General features: G+C 37.6%; 1 protein-coding gene across 5 annotated transcripts in view; it reads right to left on the bottom strand.

Annotated features, from left to right (window-relative positions):
- SNX13 (sorting nexin 13) overlaps positions 1–23,221 on the bottom strand; it is a 59,492-nt gene that overhangs the window by 19,477 nt on the left and 16,794 nt on the right. For all 5 annotated transcript variants that reach the window (XM_088653968.1, XM_088653971.1, XM_088653969.1 and 2 more), the window contains exons 2-15: positions 19,131–19,243; positions 17,906–18,008; positions 16,628–16,717; positions 13,540–13,661; positions 11,147–11,268; positions 10,066–10,167; positions 9,529–9,617; positions 6,659–6,742; positions 5,668–5,806; positions 3,878–3,966; positions 3,265–3,364; positions 2,572–2,765; positions 1,902–2,006; positions 757–889 (exon numbers count right to left, since the gene is read on the bottom strand). In XM_088653968.1, the coding sequence (XP_088510094.1) occupies positions 757–889; positions 1,902–2,006; positions 2,572–2,765; positions 3,265–3,364; positions 3,878–3,966; positions 5,668–5,806; positions 6,659–6,742; positions 9,529–9,617; positions 10,066–10,167; positions 11,147–11,268; positions 13,540–13,661; positions 16,628–16,717; positions 17,906–18,008; positions 19,131–19,243 (1,585 nt within the window). The remainder of the gene's footprint in view (positions 1–756; positions 890–1,901; positions 2,007–2,571; positions 2,766–3,264; positions 3,365–3,877; positions 3,967–5,667; positions 5,807–6,658; positions 6,743–9,528; positions 9,618–10,065; positions 10,168–11,146; positions 11,269–13,539; positions 13,662–16,627; positions 16,718–17,905; positions 18,009–19,130; positions 19,244–23,221) is intronic.

The following is a 23,221-nucleotide window of genomic DNA, read 5'->3' as shown; positions in this document are numbered from 1 at the left end:
TGGGATGGGCCACAACAATACGTGTTCATACAGCAGGACTTAATATGACAAAGCACGAGGGGAAGAAATTGTAGAATCACACTTGAGTGCTCGTTTATTGAGCAAGTTACAGACTTTTTGCTACAGACTTGAAAAGTTTGCAAGAAAGTTTGATATGCAGTTTACTAAGGGGCTGCTTGCAACATGTCATAATTACCAGGGCGAAAGAGATTGGATATAGATAATACTTATATTTTGTGATGTTTATACAGTATATTTATCTTCCATACCATAAAGTGTATAGTTTATACAAAGGAAACTGTTCTCTACTCATGCACGATGCAAGCTCAGTGCAGAATGACTGCACGTTTTTAAAGTCCTATGCATATGGCCCACAATTAGCCCAACAGTGAAACTTCCTTCTGCTAAGACATATCAGTGCCTGTCATCTTAAACACACAATGTGGGCTTCCTTTTGGAAACTGGAACTGAGTAATCAGGTTGGGATTTAATGTACTTTGATCTCATTTTACTGGACTTAACATATATCTTGGTTCTTAAATTGTTACTGGGCATGCAGGATGAGACGGGGCAAACATTTAAACAGATTTAAAAAACATCACACAGTAAATCTGATGCTGCAATTATATCACAAATAAGCATAAAACATAACAATTAAAGTCTGGAATACACTTTATTTTTATTTATTTATTTATTTAATCAATCAATCTGTATATCACCCTTCATCCAAAGATCACAGGGTGGTTCACAACTTACCCCCTTCACCATCATCTGATCCTCTGAAGCTAGGGTCCTTTAGCATATCTAGCTCAGCAAGCATTCGGACGTAGAGGACATGCAGTCTGAATGAAGGATAGAACCGTTCATCCCGGAGCATCATATCATATACCTTATGGAATTGAAAGTTCAGTATTACTCACAATTATGGAATCAATCAGATTAGACTTTCAAAGGTCTCCTAAATTGTGGCAGAGCACCCAAGGAAGAACAGCAGGCCTTACCGGGTTGAACTACATTGCTTTCCCAATTATAAACCTGAGTATCTCAATTCAGAACACAGCTTGGCTTTAGGTGCATGAGTCATGGCAAGCCTTCAGCTCACAAACTTCCCACCTCCCATTCCCTTTCTCTTCATGAGCACTGTAAAGCTTCTGTTTTCAATTTGTACTGAATCAGTTTCCCTTTTCGTCCAAACCATAGTTAATTAACTAATGAGGGTCTAAAGCAGTTAACTAATGAAGGTCTAAGGCAGAGGTTTCCAAACTTTTCATGTTGGTGACACACTTCTTAGACATGCATCATCATTTTGCGACAGAGTAATTAAGTTTTACTAGCAAACCACAGGTTAAGCTAACCCCTTTCCATCCCCGGGAGGAGCGTGGGGAGTGCTCATGCGACACACCTACACACTGATGTGTCACGACACAGTTGGGAAAGCTCTGGTCTAAAATCTGGGTCAATGTTTAAACTAGCCAAGCAATTTCTCTGTCATGCTGTTAATAAAAGTTTTATCCACACAAAATTGCCCCCAGGACTCTCCAGTCTGCTGAGCTGCTGATGAATTTGTTGCTGTGCATTTTGGAACTGAGAAGCTGGGTACGCCCCAATTAAAGCTTAGTCCAGTTATGATTAAATTCAGAGCAAACTCCACATGGCACCCTAGTTGACTCTGAAAAAAGGAAGTAAGGGAGAATTCGTATGTGGGAAACACACCATTTTTTTAGTAGTATGGTACTTTTACATCTGCCACGAGCCACAGAAAGAAAGCTATGAGTTGCATGTAATGGAAATGCTGCAATATTTCTAGGATAACTTTGAATTTTCATCAAAAATCAACAAAATCAGTTCTTAGCAACCATCTTCCACCAATACATATGAAAAAGAGAATTAGCATACTATACCTTTCTCTGAATCTCATCAAAGATTTCGGGGGTTGGATCCTCATTATTCAGTTTCTCTTCCAGTTTTGCAACCAAGGTATCATCAATATCGACTCTTGGTGATGCCTGCCATAGAGAACTCAATAAATTTGTGCACCACTAGACCTTATTTTAATGCTATCAATTTGTAAAAAAATAAAACTGAAATTATTATTGGGGGGGGGGGATAAAGCTCAAGATAGACACCTAACAAGTAAAGACTGCAAGAGTTATTTTCATCAAACCAAGATCACTAGCCAAGGAAGAAAGATGGGCATGGTGCCTATAGATGGCATTTAATTTAATGTGCTTCTTAAAATGTATCTAAAATGTGTGTGTGTTAGTTGTGTCTCTTCAAGAGAAATAAAAAAGGGAACCAAACAACTAAGGACTTTGTCACATTCGGTCTGAATCCCCAAATTCAAATTGACTTGCTCAAAGCCAAACATAAGGAATGAAAATGAAGGACATTATTCTGAGTAAAAAGTAAAGACTGATTCTCTGTAGATCAATTTTATTAAGCTCATCAGGGCTTCTGCATCTTCAGATATTGGACTGAAGTTCAGCAGCTTGATCTTAAGGTGCCCATGCAAACAAACGTTTAGAATACAGCTATCATACAACTTAATTTTCCTTTAAAACCCATTCTTACCTTCTCTGACAAATATTGATCATAAATTCCAACTGCAGCTGACTTTAATAGGCCTTTGGTTTCTGTAGTCTGATGCCTTCCATCTTTCTGAAGACTCAATAGTACTTCCAGCTGCTGCTGTGCTGTAACCCTGTATCCTTCTACGGTCATCCAGAAAAAGAGATGTGCTTGGCCGCCCATCTGCTGCATGTAATCTACAAATAATAATTCAGTCATATCCATTAGGATACAAATGTTGTTGTTGTTTAGTCGTTTAGTCGTGTCCGACTCTTCGTGACCCCATGGACCATAGCACGCCAGGATATACAAATATCCTACCCAAATAATTTCCCTTGTGATGCTGATTTTGGATCAGATTATAATCAAAATTATATGCTCAGCATATTTACTAACAAATTGCTCTGAACTTTGGTATGTACATCCTGCTCCCTAAGTCCTATCTACTGCTTCCTTGCTGCTCTGGAAGGAATCATGCTACTTTAAAAATGACAGAGTTGAGAATACACTGCGGCTCTTTAGCCTTGAAATTAAGTGAGCCATTCACATTAAAAGAAAAAAAAGTTCTGCTCATCTGTGTTGTATAATATGGACAGCAAGGTTTGGTACTGAAGTAGATGTGGCATTCATTCGTGCCTACTGCAGTCTATGCTGGCATTTCATAGTTTTAAAAATACACAACTACTGTTCTCTTACCCATAAAAAATTGTAGTGCAACATTGTTAATAAGAATGGTGTCCAGAGGGACTGTGCAAAGTTTTCCGAAGTTTGCAGCCAGTTTCACAGTATCTATTTCCTGGATAAAGACCACATCATGTTAATAGGTTCCTAGATTAAAATCAACATACAATCACAAAGTAAAACCATTTCAGTAGCATCATGCATGTTTTCTTCCTCTGGCAAGAGCATCACATGAATGGAACTCCCACCATGTCAGTGTGGGGCAGAGGCAGGGGACCAGGAGAGTGACCCAGGAGAGGGGACCAGTGATGTTATAGATCAGGGACATCCAACTTCCAAGAGACTGTGATCTACTTGCACAATTAAAATGTGGCAGTGATCTACCTTTTTTGGGGGGGGGGGAGTTCAGGTCAAAAATATGAGAGATCACTAATGAGACATTCAGCCTCACTAAGAAAACTCCGTCTTCCGTTCTAGTGACCTAGAGGGCGGGGCATGGAAGGAAGAGCCAAAACCTACCGGGGATCGACCAGTTGATCCCAATCGACCTGTTGGACATCCCTGTTATAGATTATACGTATATACTTGGGTTGATTTTAACACATTCTAACAGAGAAAGCACACTTACTTTTCCTGACTGCAGCCTCAGTATTCTTGAATCGCATACTTTCTTCACAAACAATAAGCTATTTATCTGATTTTTTATAGTGTTGATATCTGAAAACAAACACACTAAGAAGTAAGACTCAAAAAGACGGGAAGTATTCGGGGTATTACAATATAAGTATTGCTTAAAGCTGTCTGCACAGAAACAAGATGACCAAGAGACACTGAAGCAGTGGTTTCACAAATGGAGGAATATATTGATTATTATTTTTAAAGCCAATGAAATTGTCATTGGTTTCACTAACTTAAATAAATACTAACAATGCAAAGTGAGAGATGTAACATCAAGCCACTCTTGCCTTTGGATTCCATTTGCCAGCTTTTAGAAATATTTTTAGAAAGTGATATCATAAACATTTTAAAACAAATGGCACAAAAATTAAATGAATATTAAAAACTCTTCATTTGGTTTTTAAAAACTATAGTTTAGGATACAAATGCAGTTCTGTAACTTTATTTGCACTTATATCTTGACTCAGGTACTCAGCCCCACAATTAAGGTTGCATGTATCATCTGATGCTGTGACAACCATGATTGCACAATATTTTCTACTGAGGTACAGAATTACTCCATCCTGGTTGTATTTTTACATGTAGCCCTTACGTATGCAAATATGCACTTTCATGCCTACAGTCTATGCCTTATGAAATCTCACAAGCCAGGTCTAGAATGAACAGGATTTCTAATTCATGTTTTGGGGCTAGTCCCTTGCCTAGCCCCTTTCCCTGTTCAATGCTAAGTAGAAGTAGAATAAGCTGGCCAAAATAAGTAAATATACAGAATACACATTGCAGAAATACGTGACTGTTTTGGAAAACAATGTATATGCACCATTACCAATAATGGCCACTATTCTGAAATACTAAAAGTATATAGGTGAGATTTGCAAATTTTCTGGATAAACTTTTAAGTCACTAAGAACTAAAAACCTATCTGCAATAATACATTTTACACAAGAATGATAAACATATTAAGTCCTTGAACCAGGCACAATCCAATTTAAACCAAAGGTCATTTGTATATTCATAATAGCCCCTTCTCAATCCTCTTTCCTGAACTGCTTAAGTAACCAATTTTAAATGAGACAATCTGTCAGTCTAGCACTAGAAATGTAGCTCTACAATGCAGAATTAATGAGAGCCAGAGGTGGGCAAGAATGAACAGATATAGCTTCTAGATACACAAAAGTTCCAGACTTGGAAAACCATTATTCTAAAATTCCATATCATGCCTCCGATTAGGAAAGCCACTATCTATCTTCTGTGGTCCATTTAAAAATGGAGTCTTGGAACTGAGTCAGTATGGTTCAAAAACCTGTTCATCTATGAACTTAATGTATAGCTTTCTGCAGATCACCAGCAACCCTAGTTACCCCATGGTAATACAAGTAGCCTACTGATAGGTTGTTGCATAGAAAACAAGCTAGGTAAACAAATGCTACCAAAGTGTCCTCATCATTTCTAGCATGGTAAGAATTAACAAAAAAGGTGCTTTTGCATTCCTTTTCTGTGCCTTCTAATCCAGTACACCTCTTAAAAGAACAAAAGTTATCAAAAGTCACCCTATTTAGATCAGTTTCCCTAGCCATTCAAAAGGGGAGAGGGGAATTACATTTTATGAAAACACACATGCAAATATGGTTTTCCCTCCATGCATCAGCTCTCAAACTAAGAATTCTCAGTCCTTTACATATTTAAACCAAGTAGTGTGTTACTGATGCTTTAATTTGCAAATGTAATTTAAATACTAACCATCTCCAGCTGTATCTAAAGATCGAAGATACTGTAGTTCTTCTGCTGCTTTATCCCTTACTGCTTCCAACTCCCCTACTTTGTCACTTACTTTAATAATGTTCATAAAGGCCTCATAGTTGCAAATTGAATCACGAATCTAATGAACATGGAAAAAGATAATACATGTTAATCTACTGTTTCTCAAGCTGACTAGACTGATGTATCAAGACATAGTTCCTTTCAATGCATTACAGTCCAACCTTCCTTTTTAAGTTCCCCTCAACTGGGTGTTCGTTAAATCATTGCACCTTCTAAGCAATAACCTTCATAACCCAAGCTTCATTCTCCTGTTATTAACATTGAACAATTCTCCTGATTTCAAACTATGTTCTACTCCTACTAATGCTGCTTCAAGGAATTAGGAAGAGATTACAAGAGATAAACAGCACTGGGTGGGTTTTTTTAATGATTACACTGTCAACTTCTACAATATATATGTTGTTATTTAAGTGTATTAAAAAATGAGAACTTAATGGCTTGGGTCCCATCTCACTTCTAACCAGTTATGCTTAACTATGTTTTGCAGGTGAACACACAGTAGGATGGTGTATTGAGCAAAGATTGCAGCTGCTGCCACTCTGCTAATACCTATGTCATGGTTGAGATTAGTGTTACGTCCAAACCCAGGCATGTGGTTTGTCTTCCCCAGACAAACCATGTGAGGTAAACTAACAGCAAACCCTAATTGTAAGTTTAGGGGTGTTTGGGGGGGGGGGGGTGGGACAGACTATAAGCCGGGGGTCGGATGCAAGCACCAAGGCCAACCGTTGCTTAGCTCCTTGCAGTGTGCCAGGAATGGAGGAGAAGCAAAGTGGGTGTATCATCATCAAGCTTTGCATGCAGCTTTAATTCCTAGTTTAGCTTAACTGTGGTTTGAAGTGATATGTAAACCAGCCCTATGTGCATAGACAAACATTCTAAAGATACTGTTCAAGCGTAAAAAGCTTACCATCCATATGAAATACTGATTAATATAATCAGGATCACTGAGCTGATTTATTAATGGAAGAAGAATTCCTCGAGCAAGGATTTCCTGAAAAATAAGGAACAATAAATTGACCAGACCTCAACTAAAACAAAAACTAACACAAAACAAGTCAAATAAAAAGAAAATTAAACAAGAAATAAAATTCTCTATCAACTTTTTCTAGAAAAAATATTCCAGAAAGCCACTTTTCGAAGCCTTGTCAGCTTCAAAGAGGCAGATTCGAGTTGTACCTTGGTTTTCAAATTTAATCCATTCCAGAAGACCATTAGACTCCCGGAACAGTTTGAAAACCAAGGTGCAGCTTCCGATTGGCTGAAGGAGTGTCCTACAGCCAATCGGAAGCCGCACCGGACATTCAGCTTCCATAAATTGTTTGAAAACTGGAACAATCACTTTCAGTTTTCTATCGTTCGGGAGCTGAAACGTTCAAGTTCAAAGGTGTTTGGCTTCCGAGGTTCCACTGTGTTTATATCCAAACTCAAACTGACATAAAAGCACTCAAATAGAGCAGGCTCGCCTTCCCTTGATTCAGAGAATGCCAGTAAGGCCAAGCTCCTTTTACTCCATGCAATCATAATAATGGGGGCAGAGGGCACGGAGAGACAGAAAGACACACACACACACACACACACACACACAGAGAGAGAGAGAGAGAGAGAGAGAGAGAGAGAGAGAGAGAGAGAGAGAGAACAGGGCTGTGTCAGTTTCATCCCAACTCCAGCAGCCCAGCAGCAACCCACCCACCTTCGCAACCGCTCCACTATCCAAATATTAGTAAAGGAAGGGGAATTCTGCTGAAGACATGCAGAAGCTCATCATGATCTGGAATGCTCAACGATCACATGGAGTGCCTACATGTTTTCAGCAGGCTTTTCTATTGCAGACATCTCAATACATAGATGGGGAAGGGAGAAGAGGAAGCATTGCTGGTGGTGACGGGACAACAGGCACAGCCTTGTTCTCTGCCTTATTGCAATCACAAAAGGGCTCATGTTTAGCAATGTAATCTTACAAATGTCCTGTCAGGGGTAAGAAGTAGCTGAGCTGCTCAAACAGGAGATATGGGTTTAATTGTCATAGCTGGCAACTCTGCAGGGCTGGAGAATCCTAGTCTTATTAGCAAGTTCTGCTTTGTACTTAATGGGATACAATAGAAGATGTGACCTCCCTCTATAGCACAGGGAGAAAGGTTCTCAAATAAACCGATATTTGCAGAGCCTTCTGACTGATTCTCCAGTGCAATCTACCAACCAATATAAATTCCTTCCTCCCCCAATTTATGATGTGACTGACAAGCAAGAACTCTAGGACTTAGGCATCTTGAAAGGCTTGCCACCACAATTCCAGCTCCATCTTCAAGTCAAAACATAATTAAATATGTAAGTTAAAGATGGAATTCCTTTCTGATCTGTATTCAAACATGAGGGAGCAGGAAAAGAATAAAGAGGCAAGGTTGAAAATAGTACTGAGAAGTGTAAGGAACTCTATAATAAAACAATAAATTGCCAAATGCATTTCAGCAGCAACCTTCCTCAGGGGAAACGAAATGACAAACCATAATTCAAAGAATGCAAAGTGTGTCTTAGTAAAGGTAGCCCTTCACCTGTACTAAACATAAAACAAATTAAGCTCAGCCATTTCTTATGCACTTGTTTTTCATTAAGACTATAGTTACCCAGTGCAAAGCCAATGTTATAATTGTAAATTGCTCTATATATGTAAATAAATTAAAATAGTGCAATTCTATACATGTCTATTCAGAAGTTAAGAAACATTTAATTCAATGGAACTTATTTTGATCAAGGATTATATTAATTTAAAAAGATTACCATACAACAGCTCTTATGTGGTTTGCTGAATGCACATGTAATTAATTTTAAGATTAAGGATTAATTTTATTAATTTGCTTACTTTTTAACATAGGTTTAATATAACTAATGACTATGAATACCATATACATGTTGCATTGTTAATATTTTAACATTGTTTAAATTATGATGGTTCATTTAGTGCCCAAGGAAGGTTTCCACAGTCTACTGGGCAAATGAATATTCTGTTAAAGCTTTTTTCAGTACTATTTTCAGACTTGCCTTTTCTTCACTCTTCTATATTTAGAGTTAACTGACTGTTTGAATTAGAAGTTATTTCTCTCTTAAAATATCCTCTTTCTTTTGCTCCTCCAAAAGGTACAATACTGTATGATGCACCCTTTGTATAACGGGCGTGATCCAGCTCACCATGAGTACAGCAGCTCCACCCATATTTCCAAAGGCCCTTCCTGCCCTTGTATGTATATTAGAATACATACAGGAAGACAACATAAGTAGTAATAACTTGATCTAGCCTCCCCTTGGCCATGGCAGGTTGGCCACCCCTTAATAGCAAACACAAAGCGAGTGAACATGAGCATATACAAGTGGTGAGTATACCTATCTGGTGGTAGTGGTGGCAAGGAGAAAACTGGGCTTTAGTTGTGGGAACCTTCTTTGCTTGGGTACCCAGTGGTGGACTGAATCATGCCATTTCATTTTAATGGTCTTTTTAATCATGCCATTTCATTTTTAATTGTTGCACACACCACATTCATACTTAACAGAGCAAGACTATATTGGCCTTCTCAGAAGTGCGGTAAGTAGATACAGGGTAGCAACCTAAGTCATTTATACCTTAAAAACAGATTAACGGAAATTAAACAGAGAATTGCAAAAGCTTTAATTACCAGACAAATCTAGATATAAAAACCTTATGGTTCCTGATTATATAAACATCATGCAGTTCCTAGGCTAAGGAGTATTGGACACTCCTGGAGTAGGGTAGGAAACTAAATTTACCCTGACAAAATATCTCATGATCTTGTTCTGGAAGTCTCCAGGAGGTAGCAATAAATACAGTAAAACTTCACACAGATCCCTTAGGAATCCTAAAGGTACAAGATATAAAAGAAAACAGTGGATAACAAATTCTAATATTGTGTTAAACATATTCCTTTCAAGTATTTTAAGCAGTAATAGAAATCATTATATACTACAATAAATGCCATCACCAGATTTTGTATGGCAATAATCCAGAAAAATCACTTATTGATAACAATTTTCTAGGAATACAATATTAGGTTGCAATATATAATGTTCAGCCACAAGTCTCACTTCTAAACTAATAGAAAGGCATCTTATTTTTCTGTTACAAATATATTATTCCTACTACTAATTAATAACAAAATTCAATGTCAAAACTATGTAGCAAAAGTACACTTAATTGAATACGAGGGATTAACAATGATCCACTTAGAAATCTCAGTTTATTTCTAGGAGACTAGTTGCTGCTCTGATTTAGTCACAACATAACTGAAGAAAGCAAGGGGAAAAAACCTTCTTCATCTTTGGGAGATGTGCAGACGAGATCACGACAAACTCTCTTTTCCGTTTCAACTTCAACTTCAAAAAAAGTATTTACAAGGTCTTCTGCCCCATCTAAATAGAATTGGAAAATTTGAGCACATCAGCTTCACTGAGATTCTTTTTCCAAATGAACCTCTATGAAAACTTCTGAACTATTTAAATATAATTTTGCTTAGCAATTTAATTTTCATTTCTCATGTGTGACAAGATATGTATTTCATAATGTGGAAAATCTTAAAGCTCAGTTCAGTGACTACATTGTGTGCACTTCCACTACAGTCAAAACAGAAGCCAAGAGTTCCAAGCCAGGAAATAGCCACAGCAGGAACTCTGGTCCTTGTGTTTGGTAGCATATACAAAGAATAATCACCACAACTGCTTTCCTTGAAAATGGAAGTCTGTGTGACAGGAAGCAACTGCTCTCTCAACCATTAGAGTTCAGGCTGTACTGTAATTTGTATTTCTGATACCACAAGTTTCCAGTTTAAGTACTTAGTTCTTTCAATTGGGAAAATCACCAGAAGACCAAATCTATCGCATCCAAAAACCAGTGAATCACCTGACCTGACTTTTCAAGCAGACTTGTTCAAGCTACCAGTCAGAATACATTTATCTCTAGACAGAGAAAAGAAAGCTTCTACTGCGGAGGAGCATCCATCTTGCCCAATGACTTCTGTCAAGACAAAAGAGGGCTGGCATACAATACTGTGCTCCCTGTTCCCTTTGCCTCCCTGAAAAACCCTTCCTGGGGAGCAGGAGAATAAGAAATCAGGAGGAATATGAGTGGAGACAACTTGCACTCTTGTGTCAAACAACGGAACCCATAATGTTTAAACCTGATATTTATTTATTACTAGTAGATACATATTTAATGCCAAACTAAGGCACTTGTGGCAATTAAAACCACTGTAAAAGAAGATAATGCACACACTAAGCTCTTATCTGTAAGATAACAGCAGCTGAATGCATTGAGAAATAGCTGTAGGCTACCTTTTACACAACTCAATAAATTACAAATTTTAACACAACATATGAAAGTTGTAGGCATTACCCGTAATCTGATCCTCTTTCTCTGTTATCCTTTGCTGAGCTTTTCTGAATACTCTTAGATGAGTGGTAAAGTCATCTACGAGCCGGGTGGTAAAATAAGGCTGCCAATCTACTTCTTTTGTCCTTTCAAAATAAAGAAATACTACATAGACATAATGTCACAGACTACATAGACATAATACTACATAGACAGTGCAGACAGACAGTGCAATTTTAAACACGTTTTTCAACAATAAACTACATTGTGCTCAAAAGTGTCTTTACTCCCTAGTAGCTTAAAGTTTGTTTGGAGAGGGTTTTTTGTTTTGTTTTGTTTTGTTTTACAGTGAACTGTTTTAGGAGAGAGGAATTATAATGAGTACTATTAGCATGTGGTTGGTTACAAAAATTGAATTCAGTAATAACTTTTTTTTCAGTACTTAGGTTGCACATAATAGAATACAACAGTAGGTGGCAACCTTACATAAAAATGCTGTTCAAGACCTCTCAAGCACATGGATGGGGGAGGAAGGAATCTAGAAAGCTGTGGTCCTAAAGTAGACACCTTTGATCAAATTGGCCAGGAGGATGAATGCAGAGATCAGAGCAAGGGCTTGCTCCAAAACTGTGCTTTGCTGTATTCCCATTCTCTTACAGATTTGTATGTAAGGTAGTCTGAACTTTGCCTATCTGTTTCTTTTGTGAGTTAATTCAGCCACCTAAGAGGCACTACAAAGTGTGCTGGTCTCCAGCCATCACATGTGTAGAAATAAAACTGGCAAACGTCACCGGGTCTTGATGGTGTGATGTTACTCTCAGGGAAACCTTGCATACATTTCATGCATTTTACACTCAATTGCCCCTAAAACTAAGGGGATGTCCAATTACTCATAAATATGTAAAATGTACATTAAAATTCCTTTAAGGGCAAAAGCATGTCAACCAGACCCATCACTCTCAGACTTGCTGGGTTCATTTCAATGCATGTGGTGGCAGAAATCTCACATATAATCAAACAACTCTTAAGCATCTGGAATTACTTTTTAAATACATCAAAATATGACAGAGATGCAGCTCTTGGATCACCTCACATTCTTTTCAAATTTTTATGTCATAAACTTCTGGATTTTAAAGGAAATTTAGTTTTGTCTTTGAAAACCCATGCAGAAACAGGATGGAATGGAATTTTGTCCTATCCCATGACAAACTGGCCCAATATTTTTTTTTCTGGAAGCATCCCTATTCCAGAGAGACAAAACAAAACAAAACCAATCCAAAATGTATGGCATTACGATCTGTAAATATTAGTAACACCTGGTGAACAATCTAACCATTTAACAACTGAAGGTTATGATGTTAAAACTGTTTTGTGTAACACAATAAAATGTGTACAGTTCTGTGAAATAAAGTATCTGAAGATGTACTGGATCTAAATAAAGACCCCAACCTAAAGAAACTTGCATTTAATGCCTAAAGGGAGATCAAGTAAGTTTGAAATGGCTAATCAGCATCTGTACATATTGGGTTAGAAGCAGATTAATCTAGTTACACTTTGCTCCCACTGAAATCAAAAGGATTCAAATCATAACAAATTATTCACATTTATTTCAATGAGAACTAAGTACAACTAACCCACTGTGGCTGCAACCTATCTTTACATTTTTAATAAATGCTGAAAATATGAGCTGGAAAAAGATGTCCAACTTCTTCCTGCTTGTGAGAACAAGCAGTGAAACCACTTATTAGATTTCAGTGAGCAGAAGTGAGAAATGTTGACAACTTCCAGGATATGAAGGTTCATATTTCACAGTATAAAGATGATAATATTTGGTTGAATTTCACAATTACACAACACCTTATTGGCACTTAAATAATTTCTCATTATGAGATGAAAAAGTGGTTTCTTTGATCAGTAAACTGAAACGACAAAATAAGTTCATAAGTTTCTCCTACCATTTGATATAAGCAAGTTTCCAACGGTTGTTGATCATCATATGAAATGTCAATTACTTGTATACATCCAGGGATAGCACAGTTAGTAGAGCATGAAACTCTTAATCTCAGGGTTTTGAGTTCAAGCCCCATGTTCGATAAAATATTCCTGCACTGCAGAGGGTTAGATTAGACAACCCTTGTGGTCCCCTCCTATTCTACAATTCTATGATTCTAGGTCGGAACCTATGAAATATTCCCCTCTTTAAAAAAGCCAAGTTGTCCTTAACAGCAAGCATCTGTAACACAAACTCACAAAACATGATATATGTGTGCAACCTTTTGTCTGTTTTTATTGCATGCAACTTGCTGATATATTGCAAGGAAGCATTATGAACCATTTTTAATCTACTTTTGTAAGCTACTGGGATAATTTTAGGGAAAGTTTTCAAGATTTGTTTGAAAAACAAAAGTAATTCTTACCTAGAAGAAAACTGAATTAGTGCATTTTGGAGAGCTTGCCTGATTTCAAGAAGAAAGGATTCATCGTCACTTAGTGTGTAATACCAATACTGGACATAGTCACGCAAGGAAAACTGGATAACCTAAAATTATATCAAATTAGATAAATAAAATATTAAAACATTCATGTGTGTAATTGTTTCTACATTATCTGAAAATTTTGTTAAACAAATAATGCTTATAAGGGCTAAAGTTGTGATACTGTACTGGCCTGGTTCACACAACACAGTAAACCAAAGTTCAAACTTTGTGGTGTTTCCCTCCTCCCTGCTTGCTTGGAGAAAACAAACTATGATTCTTGGCTTAGCATTATATCTTTGCTTTGCTCCTAGCAAACCACAATCTGTAGCCAAGGTTTGTTCTTGGGTTGCTGACCATAGTTTGTTAGGAGCAAACTATCCTTGATGCTTCATGAACAAGCAGATAGAACCAAAAGCCCCATCTTAAGTGTCATTACAATAACTTATCAACCGTGGTTCATCACAACATGCAAATGAAACCATTATTGTGCGACACAATTGTCATTCAGAATGTGAGAAATTCAGAACACTAAAATGAATCGCAATTCTGGGTGTGCTCATGATCACAAGCACACTGCAGAGCTCTCCTGCTGCTGGTCACTGAACACGTTGGCTCAAGAGTACTTTACCTTTCGTGTTCTGGATCATAGCCACTTGCTTAAATAAAGGCTCAGAGCTTAATTAGGCTTATCGAGTGAGGTTTTTTGCCATTATCTTGATTTACTTAAAATCAGGTTGGTTACAGTTGCATTTATACAGCGACTCTTGGTAGAGTACATCAAGGGAGAAGGAATGTTTGTGCAGGAGAGAGAAGGAACAAGTCCAATCCCTAAATGCCTAGTTTATTCCACATCTCTGTTACATGACAATATTGGAAAGCTTTTTCTGACTAAGGTAGCAGAGCATTTTTTAACATGGCATACTTCACAATTCCTTTCCCCAAACCTACAGTGAACTGTGGCCACAGGTACCTGTGATGTAAAACTGCCATCAATAGTGTTTTCCAAATCTTACAAATATCACAAGGCTTACTTTGCTTTTCATTTTAATTCCACAAATCTTAGAATTAAGCACTTACATAAAGGGCTTATGCTCTCATTAACAACAACAATATATAAAAGCTTGTTGTTGTTAATGAGAGCTTAAACGCCTTATGTATTTTGCAACAGTAGAGAATAATACAGGGGGAGGAGGGAAGGATCAAAGCTTGAAATGTTAAGACAAAACAGCAAACAGTAAATTGCGCTTTAAATCTCCAGATATCCAAACTAATCTCAGTATTTGTCTAGGAATGATGTCAATGACTCAAAGACACCAGGTCATGAAATCCATCCAGTGCTAAGGCAAATTTACCACTCCCCTATAAAACCATACAAACCACCCCCACCCCCCCACACACACTACAAAGAAGTTTCTCATTAGGTAACAAGCACAAAAAGTACAAAAGTATTTTTCCCTCATGCTGCTTGCAAGCTTTGAAAGACCTTGAAAAAACCAGCAAAGCTATTTTGCGTTTCGAGTATGACCCATGGCAAGCCTTGCGTACATGTCCTTTTTCCTTCTCTTAAAGTAGAAATTAGAAATCTTCATATCTGTTTGCAGTAAACGATTGTTTAGCTTGGTCTGGGATCCTAGTTTTCTTTAACCATAGTTTGTTGAGTTTGGATTAAAGAGCAAATTGTGATTTTCTGGGGGGGGGGGGAGGAATGGAAGCTTCTAATCCCCTCCCCTCATAAACAGAGAAGGGATAAGCAGAGTAGGGAGTATGCAAATTAAAAATTAATGCCTGCTCCTATCACTGCATTTTATAATTGATTAGAATGGTTGACATATATTTTAGCCCTGATAAAGAGTTCTGCTCAAAATTCATAGAGCATTTGACTCTTTTTGGAGGGGGTGGGGAACCATTTATTAAATATTTATGTCCTCCTTTACATCCACAAGTGCATTTCCTCAAGGGTGCAGCACATGTCCTTTCACAGTATGAATTTGCATTAAATTTAATGTAAATATCATACAGTGCCAGAAAGACTTTAATTTTTCCAGTTCTAAAAGCCAGGCAGCAAGCAAGAGCAGTGATATACATTCCTTAATTGAGGAAATCACAATTCAATTCTAGATCTTGCTTGATGCTTCTGCAGTTCTGTGCTAGTTCTGTGCTCTCTGTTTCTGGTTACATACATTAACCATGCCTGAGGCAAAGACCGCAAGTCAAACAATAATCATTGTCTGCCCCTTCCCCCCACCCTCCACTTCAACCAGAACAACCAAAGTCTACCTGGTGATAATTCAGAGCATAATCTAAGCATGTAGAATGGCTGAATATAAACCATATATATTTTATAGTTGGCTTGTTTAGCAACTAACAACTGCTTCAGACCATAGTTTTGCATTACATGTAAACCAGCTCTTTTAGAGTGGACCCACCTTTTGGAGTGGACCCACAAGGAATGCAAAAACAATCTGGACAAGGTATTATTTAGCCAGTTTATTTTCTTACATTTTTAACCCACTTTTATTCCATCATGCATGCCACCTTGGGCTCCATGTGGTACTGTGGCAGGGACTAGCCAGACACAGACCTGCTTAGCTTTAGTCACCTTCAGATTATACTCATGTACTTATGGGGAAAACGTTTGTATTGGCTATCTACAACTTCAAAACATATGTCAATAAATATGAGAGGCAGATGTGATCCAACAAAAACACTAATAAGTTATTCAGTTCCTTGGGATAACAGTCAGAAAGTCTGAGCCGCTTCAAAAGGGGCTAACCACATTTAGGACATTTCTACCTGATCTATCACCAGAAAGAATGTGAAGTGTAAACTGGTCAGAGACATACCATATTTTTAAAAAATGTGATACAGCCCAGTATGCTCATTATTTGAGCATATATTGTACTCAATATATACTATCTTGAAAGTTCTCCTATTTTAGCAGCCCACAAAAAAATCTTACTATAACAAATGTCACAGAATATCATGGCTATAGTCTGATTTACAATGCAATTATTTTTTCAAAACTTACTTGTTGCAAAGGTTCATCAATTATATATGCTCCAGTCAACCTCCTATCAATCTTAATAGGCTTGCTTTCCTGTTTCATTTCTTCTATGCACTTTGGGAGAGAATGGACAGAATTAGTCAATTCATTAAAAAAAAGATTCTGACACATGCTTATGGTTTACAATGCAAAAAGGATTCAGCAAAGGACACACCTACTGGATTTTGTACTTCTGCTTTGTCTGTCAGCAACCCTTTGTGAGAATATCATATTTAAAAACCACATGGAAATGCTGTTAAGGATAGCCACGATCAAAATCCACTGAGACTACAGAGCTTGTAGCAGGTCCAATGTTAAACAGTGCATTAATATAGTATAGTTTTCATCAATACAGTCAGACAGGCACAAGAATAGATATATATCCAAGCATATTTAATCAAACTACAGGAGGAGGACCCAACATTCAAGATTAAGTTTTAGGCAACAGCTTCTAGTTAATCCACTAAAGAGAGCTTCGTTGTTCATACCTTGTCTATTTTAGCAACTTAGAATCTAAACCAAAGGCGGCAAGCTTCCCTCATGTACTACAAACACAAGCTTTACTTTGCTTTTCAGTCTAAGACTATGAAAGTCCAATTAAGTCAGCTGAAGAAGCAGATGTATCAATTTATAAAAGATGAAAGGTCCAGAATGGTGATCCTGCCAGGACAGACAGCAAAAACCACTTTGGGGCTAATTTGCAGAAAATATACATAAAATACAATATTAGAAAAAAAGAGAAAGCTAAACTAAGTGATATGCAAAATGCAATCCTGCATTTAATGTATCTGGGTTTGTTCGTTGCTTAAAAAATAGCAGCTCTACCGCTCTCCAATCTGGATTAGACCAGAATGAAATAAAGCACTAAAATCCTCTCCACATGCCCCACAGTCCCAAACCTGATCTACCCCGACAGAAATGCTATCACGCATTTCATGTATCATCATGTTGAAGTTTCAGAGCGAAATCACATGAGAAAAAAAAGCCATTTGGGATTTCACACACATCATCCTGTTATTCTGTTTATAAAGTACTTCACGATTCTTACTTTATTTATGACTTCATTTTCAGTCTAACCAAAACTGATATATCAACCATCAGCAGAAGTTGTTTAATACCAAAGTTGGGAGGGTTTGTTCTTTAAATTGCCTAAAATACCTTTTCTTTTGTTGTTAACTTGAAAAGGAAATGTGGCATGAGCACAATAAAGTTTGACTTGCGGAGAATAAATTGTGAAAAATAATGCCAGTATATTTTACTTACCTTAGTAATACCAAACGATGTTGGAGGAAGATAGGAGTGTTCACACCGTTCAAGGTACGTCTCTGAGTTGTTTTTCCCAAACAAGAGTGTTACCACAAAGCCCCTAGAAGAATGAAACTATATTGTAAGTTTCAAACAGTGAGATAATCTACTAACATTCTAAATAAAAAATAGCCAAAATTTGTTCCCCAAGCCTCCACCTACTCAGTGCTAACTGAATGTTGTTTAAATAATGCAAAAACATTTGTATTAAACAAACATATTTTTTGGAACACAAATCCTGCTTAACATCTTTGAATTAGCTTCATTCTTGTGAATTTACCAATTCATCCATAGCAAAAGTTAATACAATATGGTATTAACTAATGGTAAGTTATTCACACTTACCTTTTTCTCCTCACTTTCCAGGCACACCTCTGTGCTTAACAGCTCTGAAGCAGTCCACGCCCCCCCCCAAACGCCCCCCGGGAGCTTTCCCTGTGAAAACCTGCTCTTTAGAGCTCAATTGAAACAAACATCAATTCGGGTTTTCAGCAGATTGACATTTGCTCCGACTGAATTTAAAGATGGGATTTTACAGACAAAGCTCTGGAGCAGCAGCAACAACAACAAAAAGGGCGCTTGGACACAGAGCTTTTAAGTGCAGACTGTGCCTGGAAGGAATGGAAGTGTAGATAAGCCCTAATTTGAAGGAAATGGGTATATAGGAATAGATGAAAATACAACAGAGAAATCATTTATGCATTTAAATGATTTCACTTTAACCTGACTTGAAGTAAGCCTTGGGTGAATATGGACTCTACATTTTCATGATAGTTAATTTGTCCTTGACTGAACTCTTCAATTGAGGCCTCCATATAGTCAAGGTCTGGTTGAATTTTATCTCATAATGGGTGTAACAATGTGCTATCAAAAAAAGCACAGGTACAGTGAAGTAATTTACTTAAATATGCTTGATTATCTTGAAAAGAAGCAGAAAGGATGAATAATACTGCCAAACAGATGAATAATAGTAACAACAAGGTTCTTTATCAATGTTCCGTCTTTGCAGACGCCAAGAAGCTGGGCACCTATTTAAGTAACTTGTCTTGCTGACTATAATCTCTTTTTGTTTGATCCTTCTTAAAGGGAACCTATTTATCAAAATAGTTCTAATTTCACTGCATCATTTTAAGTACACTTTCTTTACATACCGTGTTTCTCATATTATAAGACACGTACTTACCCACCCACGAAGCAGAGAATATAAAATGCAAAGTAAAATATAGCGAATGGTCCAAATGTTATTAGAAAAAGCACGATGCCAAGGCTTCCCCATCCCCATATGGAAAGACTGGTCTGGAATACAATAAGACACAAAACAAGCAATGTTTACATTTTGTATTGCAAACAGTAATAGCCAACTCTCTCCTTACACTTTTGCTACTCAACAAAACAATGTTTCCTTTCTACTGAAATAGAGGAAGCCAATTTAGAATAGCTAGAATTACTTTAACAAGGTCTAGCAGCAGTTATACATAGCTAGTACTCAGGATGAGGGGTAAGGGGAAGGGTGCATGTTACAGTAGCTTCCTCCCAAACCCTAAACCATTTTTTTAGGGATGTGTTGAGTCAGACACACATGGAACAGAGAGGCATGTTGGCCCCAGACTTCTTCTAATGCACATTTTAAACACACACACCCCTCAGACAAACATGTGGCTTTACACAGAAATAAATTCTCTTGAAATTATTGAGACTTCAGTCCCAAGTTATGTTTCGGGAGCAAGGTAGAACACATTCATATGAAAATAATAATAATAATAATTTATTTATACCCTGCCCATCTGGCTGGGTTTCCCCAGACTGGGCAGCTTACAACAGAAAAATGAAATAAAACAATTAAACATTAAAAGCCTCCCTAAACATAATGTATTTTAATTTTAATAACTACAATATGGTTGCTTTTACAACGAAGAACTGATGATCACTGAGATTCATTGAGGAACACATTAATGTCTAATAAGGTAATCCACAAATGGATATGCAGCCCCTAAGCCTACCATAGGAGGTGGTCTGAAAAACCTGACCGAATCGCCACAGAACAACCAATGACACAGTCATGATATTTGTCAACAGCTTTCAGCCAGGGGGGTACCATGGGCACAATTATGTTGCTCAACGGGAAACAAAATTTATTGTAGCCACAACTTACTTTTAAACTATTCTTAACATCTGAAATGTGCAACCATGGTTAGAAGTCAGTTATGGTTTGGAAAAAACAAAAACAAGACGCCCCTGTGTATAAGCCACACAACCGAAAGAGGAAACTTAGCAAGAATGGGTAGAGCTGGGAGGCAGGGGGGGCACAATTCAGCTAAAGTTAGGACCCTTAGAGTATCATTAAATGCTAGTTAATTCTTCCACCAATATCACTGGGCTCAAAGATCTCTTTTTGTTTGATCATTGTTTCAATAGTGTGTGAGAAAATGCTGCAATATAAAACAGAGTTATGACTGCTGTGCAGAATTCTGTACAGACTTCTCTTCCCTTCTCCTTCCCTCTTTTCAAATGCAATCCCTGAGGGGAAGCGGGTGGGGTGAAAGCTAAACTGCTAGTCTTTCATGCATCAGAGGTTTATCTAGGTTAGTTATGTCACTTAAGAGTTAGGATGCCAACAGCAGCACAGCCTTTACTGTAAGAGATGTTTATGCTGCTAGTGCGCTTACAAATATCATTTTGCAAGGATTTGTAAGATATACATCTTACAATATCCCAAAGCAAACATATTCCTTAGAGCTGTGGTATGCATGAAAACCATCTCTCTCTCTCTCTCTCTCTCTCTCTCTCTCTCTCTCTCTCTCTCTCTCTCTCTCTGTTTTTAAAGAAAATGGGAATATGAGCACCTAAGGACTTCAGTACACTTTAATGCTTACTAATTAAAATAGTTATGTTCACTGGTAAATGTCAACACTACCTTATCTACACAAGGTGCTTGCGGGCAGTATGGTTCCTTTTCTTACTTTTTTGGTAGTCCTTTTAAGAGCAAGAGAGAACCCGGCTCTGCATTAAACAGAATAATAGAATCAAAGAGTTTGAAGTGACCCTAAGACTAATCTAGTCTAACCCACTGCAATGTACACACACAGCAAAATTCCAAGATTGGGGGCAATGCAGAAAGGATCTGGGATAATCTCATAATGTTTGAGAATAAGGAAAGGAGAAACAAACTTCTGCTGGAACTTCTGGGCAAATTTCACCATGCTACAGTATTTCACTGAATAGTGCCTGGCTTCCCCAGTAGCAAAAGTAGGATCAAGTTGCTCCTAGAAAGAAAGCTAGAGCAATCTGCCTTTCTTTCTGCAAGACAAATAACTGAACTGTGAGTGATAGAGCTTATTTAGATGGAGCCAGCTCGCTAAAAATAGAGCACAAGAATCTATAAATAATTTCATGCAAAGCACAACAGAAACCATTAATTATGCTACTGTAGGATGTGAAACTTGCCACCTATACTGGTACATAAAAATGAAGAGGAAAGATGTTCTATATAGTTTTAGTAACACATAAATGGGGATGGACGATATCTATAGCATAATTGTCTTCATTGTCCTCATCATGAATGACTTTATTCCAACCACTAGGTGCCCAGGCTACTGGTGCTTTTCATTTTTCCAGGGACACTGTTGACCAGTGGAACTCACTACCCCTTGCCTAAATTGCTTCATTATGTAAGGAAGACAGCATTGCTTATCAAAGGGTGAAGATCCCAACCTCATAGCATAGCCTAGCTGCTTTCCCTCAAATATAGAGCCTCAATGTCTGGATTCAGTTATTTCAAGCTACAGTAGGCAAATGCATTTTCTCTGCACACAGCAGATGAAGGAGAAGATACCGGTATATTCCGACTATGATTTTGTTCTCCATGCTCAAGAGATATATATGAGAAAGAAACAGTCGAGCACTAAATCTCCCATCTTAGCTGAAATAGTACAGTGAAACAAAAGCAACATTGCATGATATGTACTTCTGCTCCCAATATGCACACATTAGCTTCAGGCACTGAGGCAATCCTAAAGATCTGGTCATTAGACTGAATGCACAACATAAACACAGCAGCATCTGATGTCCCTGCTATACCAGATCTTACCACATAACCATAACACATAGCTATAAACCAAATTGGACCACAGAAAAAGCAAAGAGAAAAGGTTAGTGCGTACATACTCTTGCATAGACCACAACAGAGAACATTTGAACTTAGACTAATCCTTTTCATTTCCAAGCCAAGAGATAAAGATCACTCAGGTGCAGTTTATTGGTTAAGTAGATTATTTCTATTTTGAGTTTTACTAGTGTCACATTACTAAAAACGGGGTTTCTAAACACATGCCACAATGCTACCAAAGTTAAGTACCTTATATCTACACTGAAAAACACGTTGAACTCTCCTGTTGAAATCACTGGAGCTGACAAATGGTTCATTCATAGATATAGATATATAGATATATCACCATTCAGCTATAATCCCAGAACAGTTTATAAAAACCCCTGAAAGTTAAAATAAGCTAAAAGCCATAACATTATAAAAGCATCATAATTAAAAGTGCCACTTAAAAGCTCAGGAAAATGACTTTTCCTGGTGCTAAAAGAATAATAAAGTGGGAGTCAGTGCATTCAGAATAGCAAAGCATAATGCAATCATAATCCCCAGTCCCCGTTAATAATGTAACAGCTTTTTTATGAACAAACTGTAGTTTCCAAACAGTATTCAAAAGTAGCTCCAGGTTTAGAACATTACTGTAGTCTAACCTGAAGATTATCAGAGCATGGATAACTGAGGCCAGGAAATCTCTGTTCAGATGGGCTGGTAATCTAGCTGCGGCCCTAAACTGGTAAAATACAGGCCTTGCTCTTTAAAAGCAGAGCAGGAGGGGCATGTCAAGTGTTGGGACAATGTCTTTGCTTAGAACTTTGCTTAAGAACTGTTGCACTGTATATCCTGTACTTGGTGGTGATACTGTGTGCTGATGTTATCAATAAAGTTTTTGGGATTTGCTTAGCCAAGCATCTTTCGTCTGAGGGTGGGAGCCTGGACATTAACAATCCTGTTTGTTAGATACATTTGTATTGACTCTAGAAGCAATTTGTCCTAAATCTTGCAAGATTTTCTTCATCCTGGGAGAGAAGACTCCTGTAGGAACAATATTTACCAATAGCCTACTGTAAAGATGATAGCTAATCTAGGCCTATGACCACTAGCTGATCCCTCATGATTACAGACCAGAAGCAGAAGAAATGTTTGGTCATAACAATAGCTCTTGCTGCAGACAACTT

Source organism: Zootoca vivipara, chromosome 11, assembly GCF_965207765.1.
Source record: "Zootoca vivipara chromosome 11, rZooViv2.hap1.1, whole genome shotgun sequence".
Taxonomy (NCBI): domain Eukaryota; kingdom Metazoa; phylum Chordata; class Lepidosauria; order Squamata; family Lacertidae; genus Zootoca; species Zootoca vivipara.
Note: the sequence above shows the minus strand (reverse complement) of the source record. Positions and strands in the feature narration are given on the sequence as shown.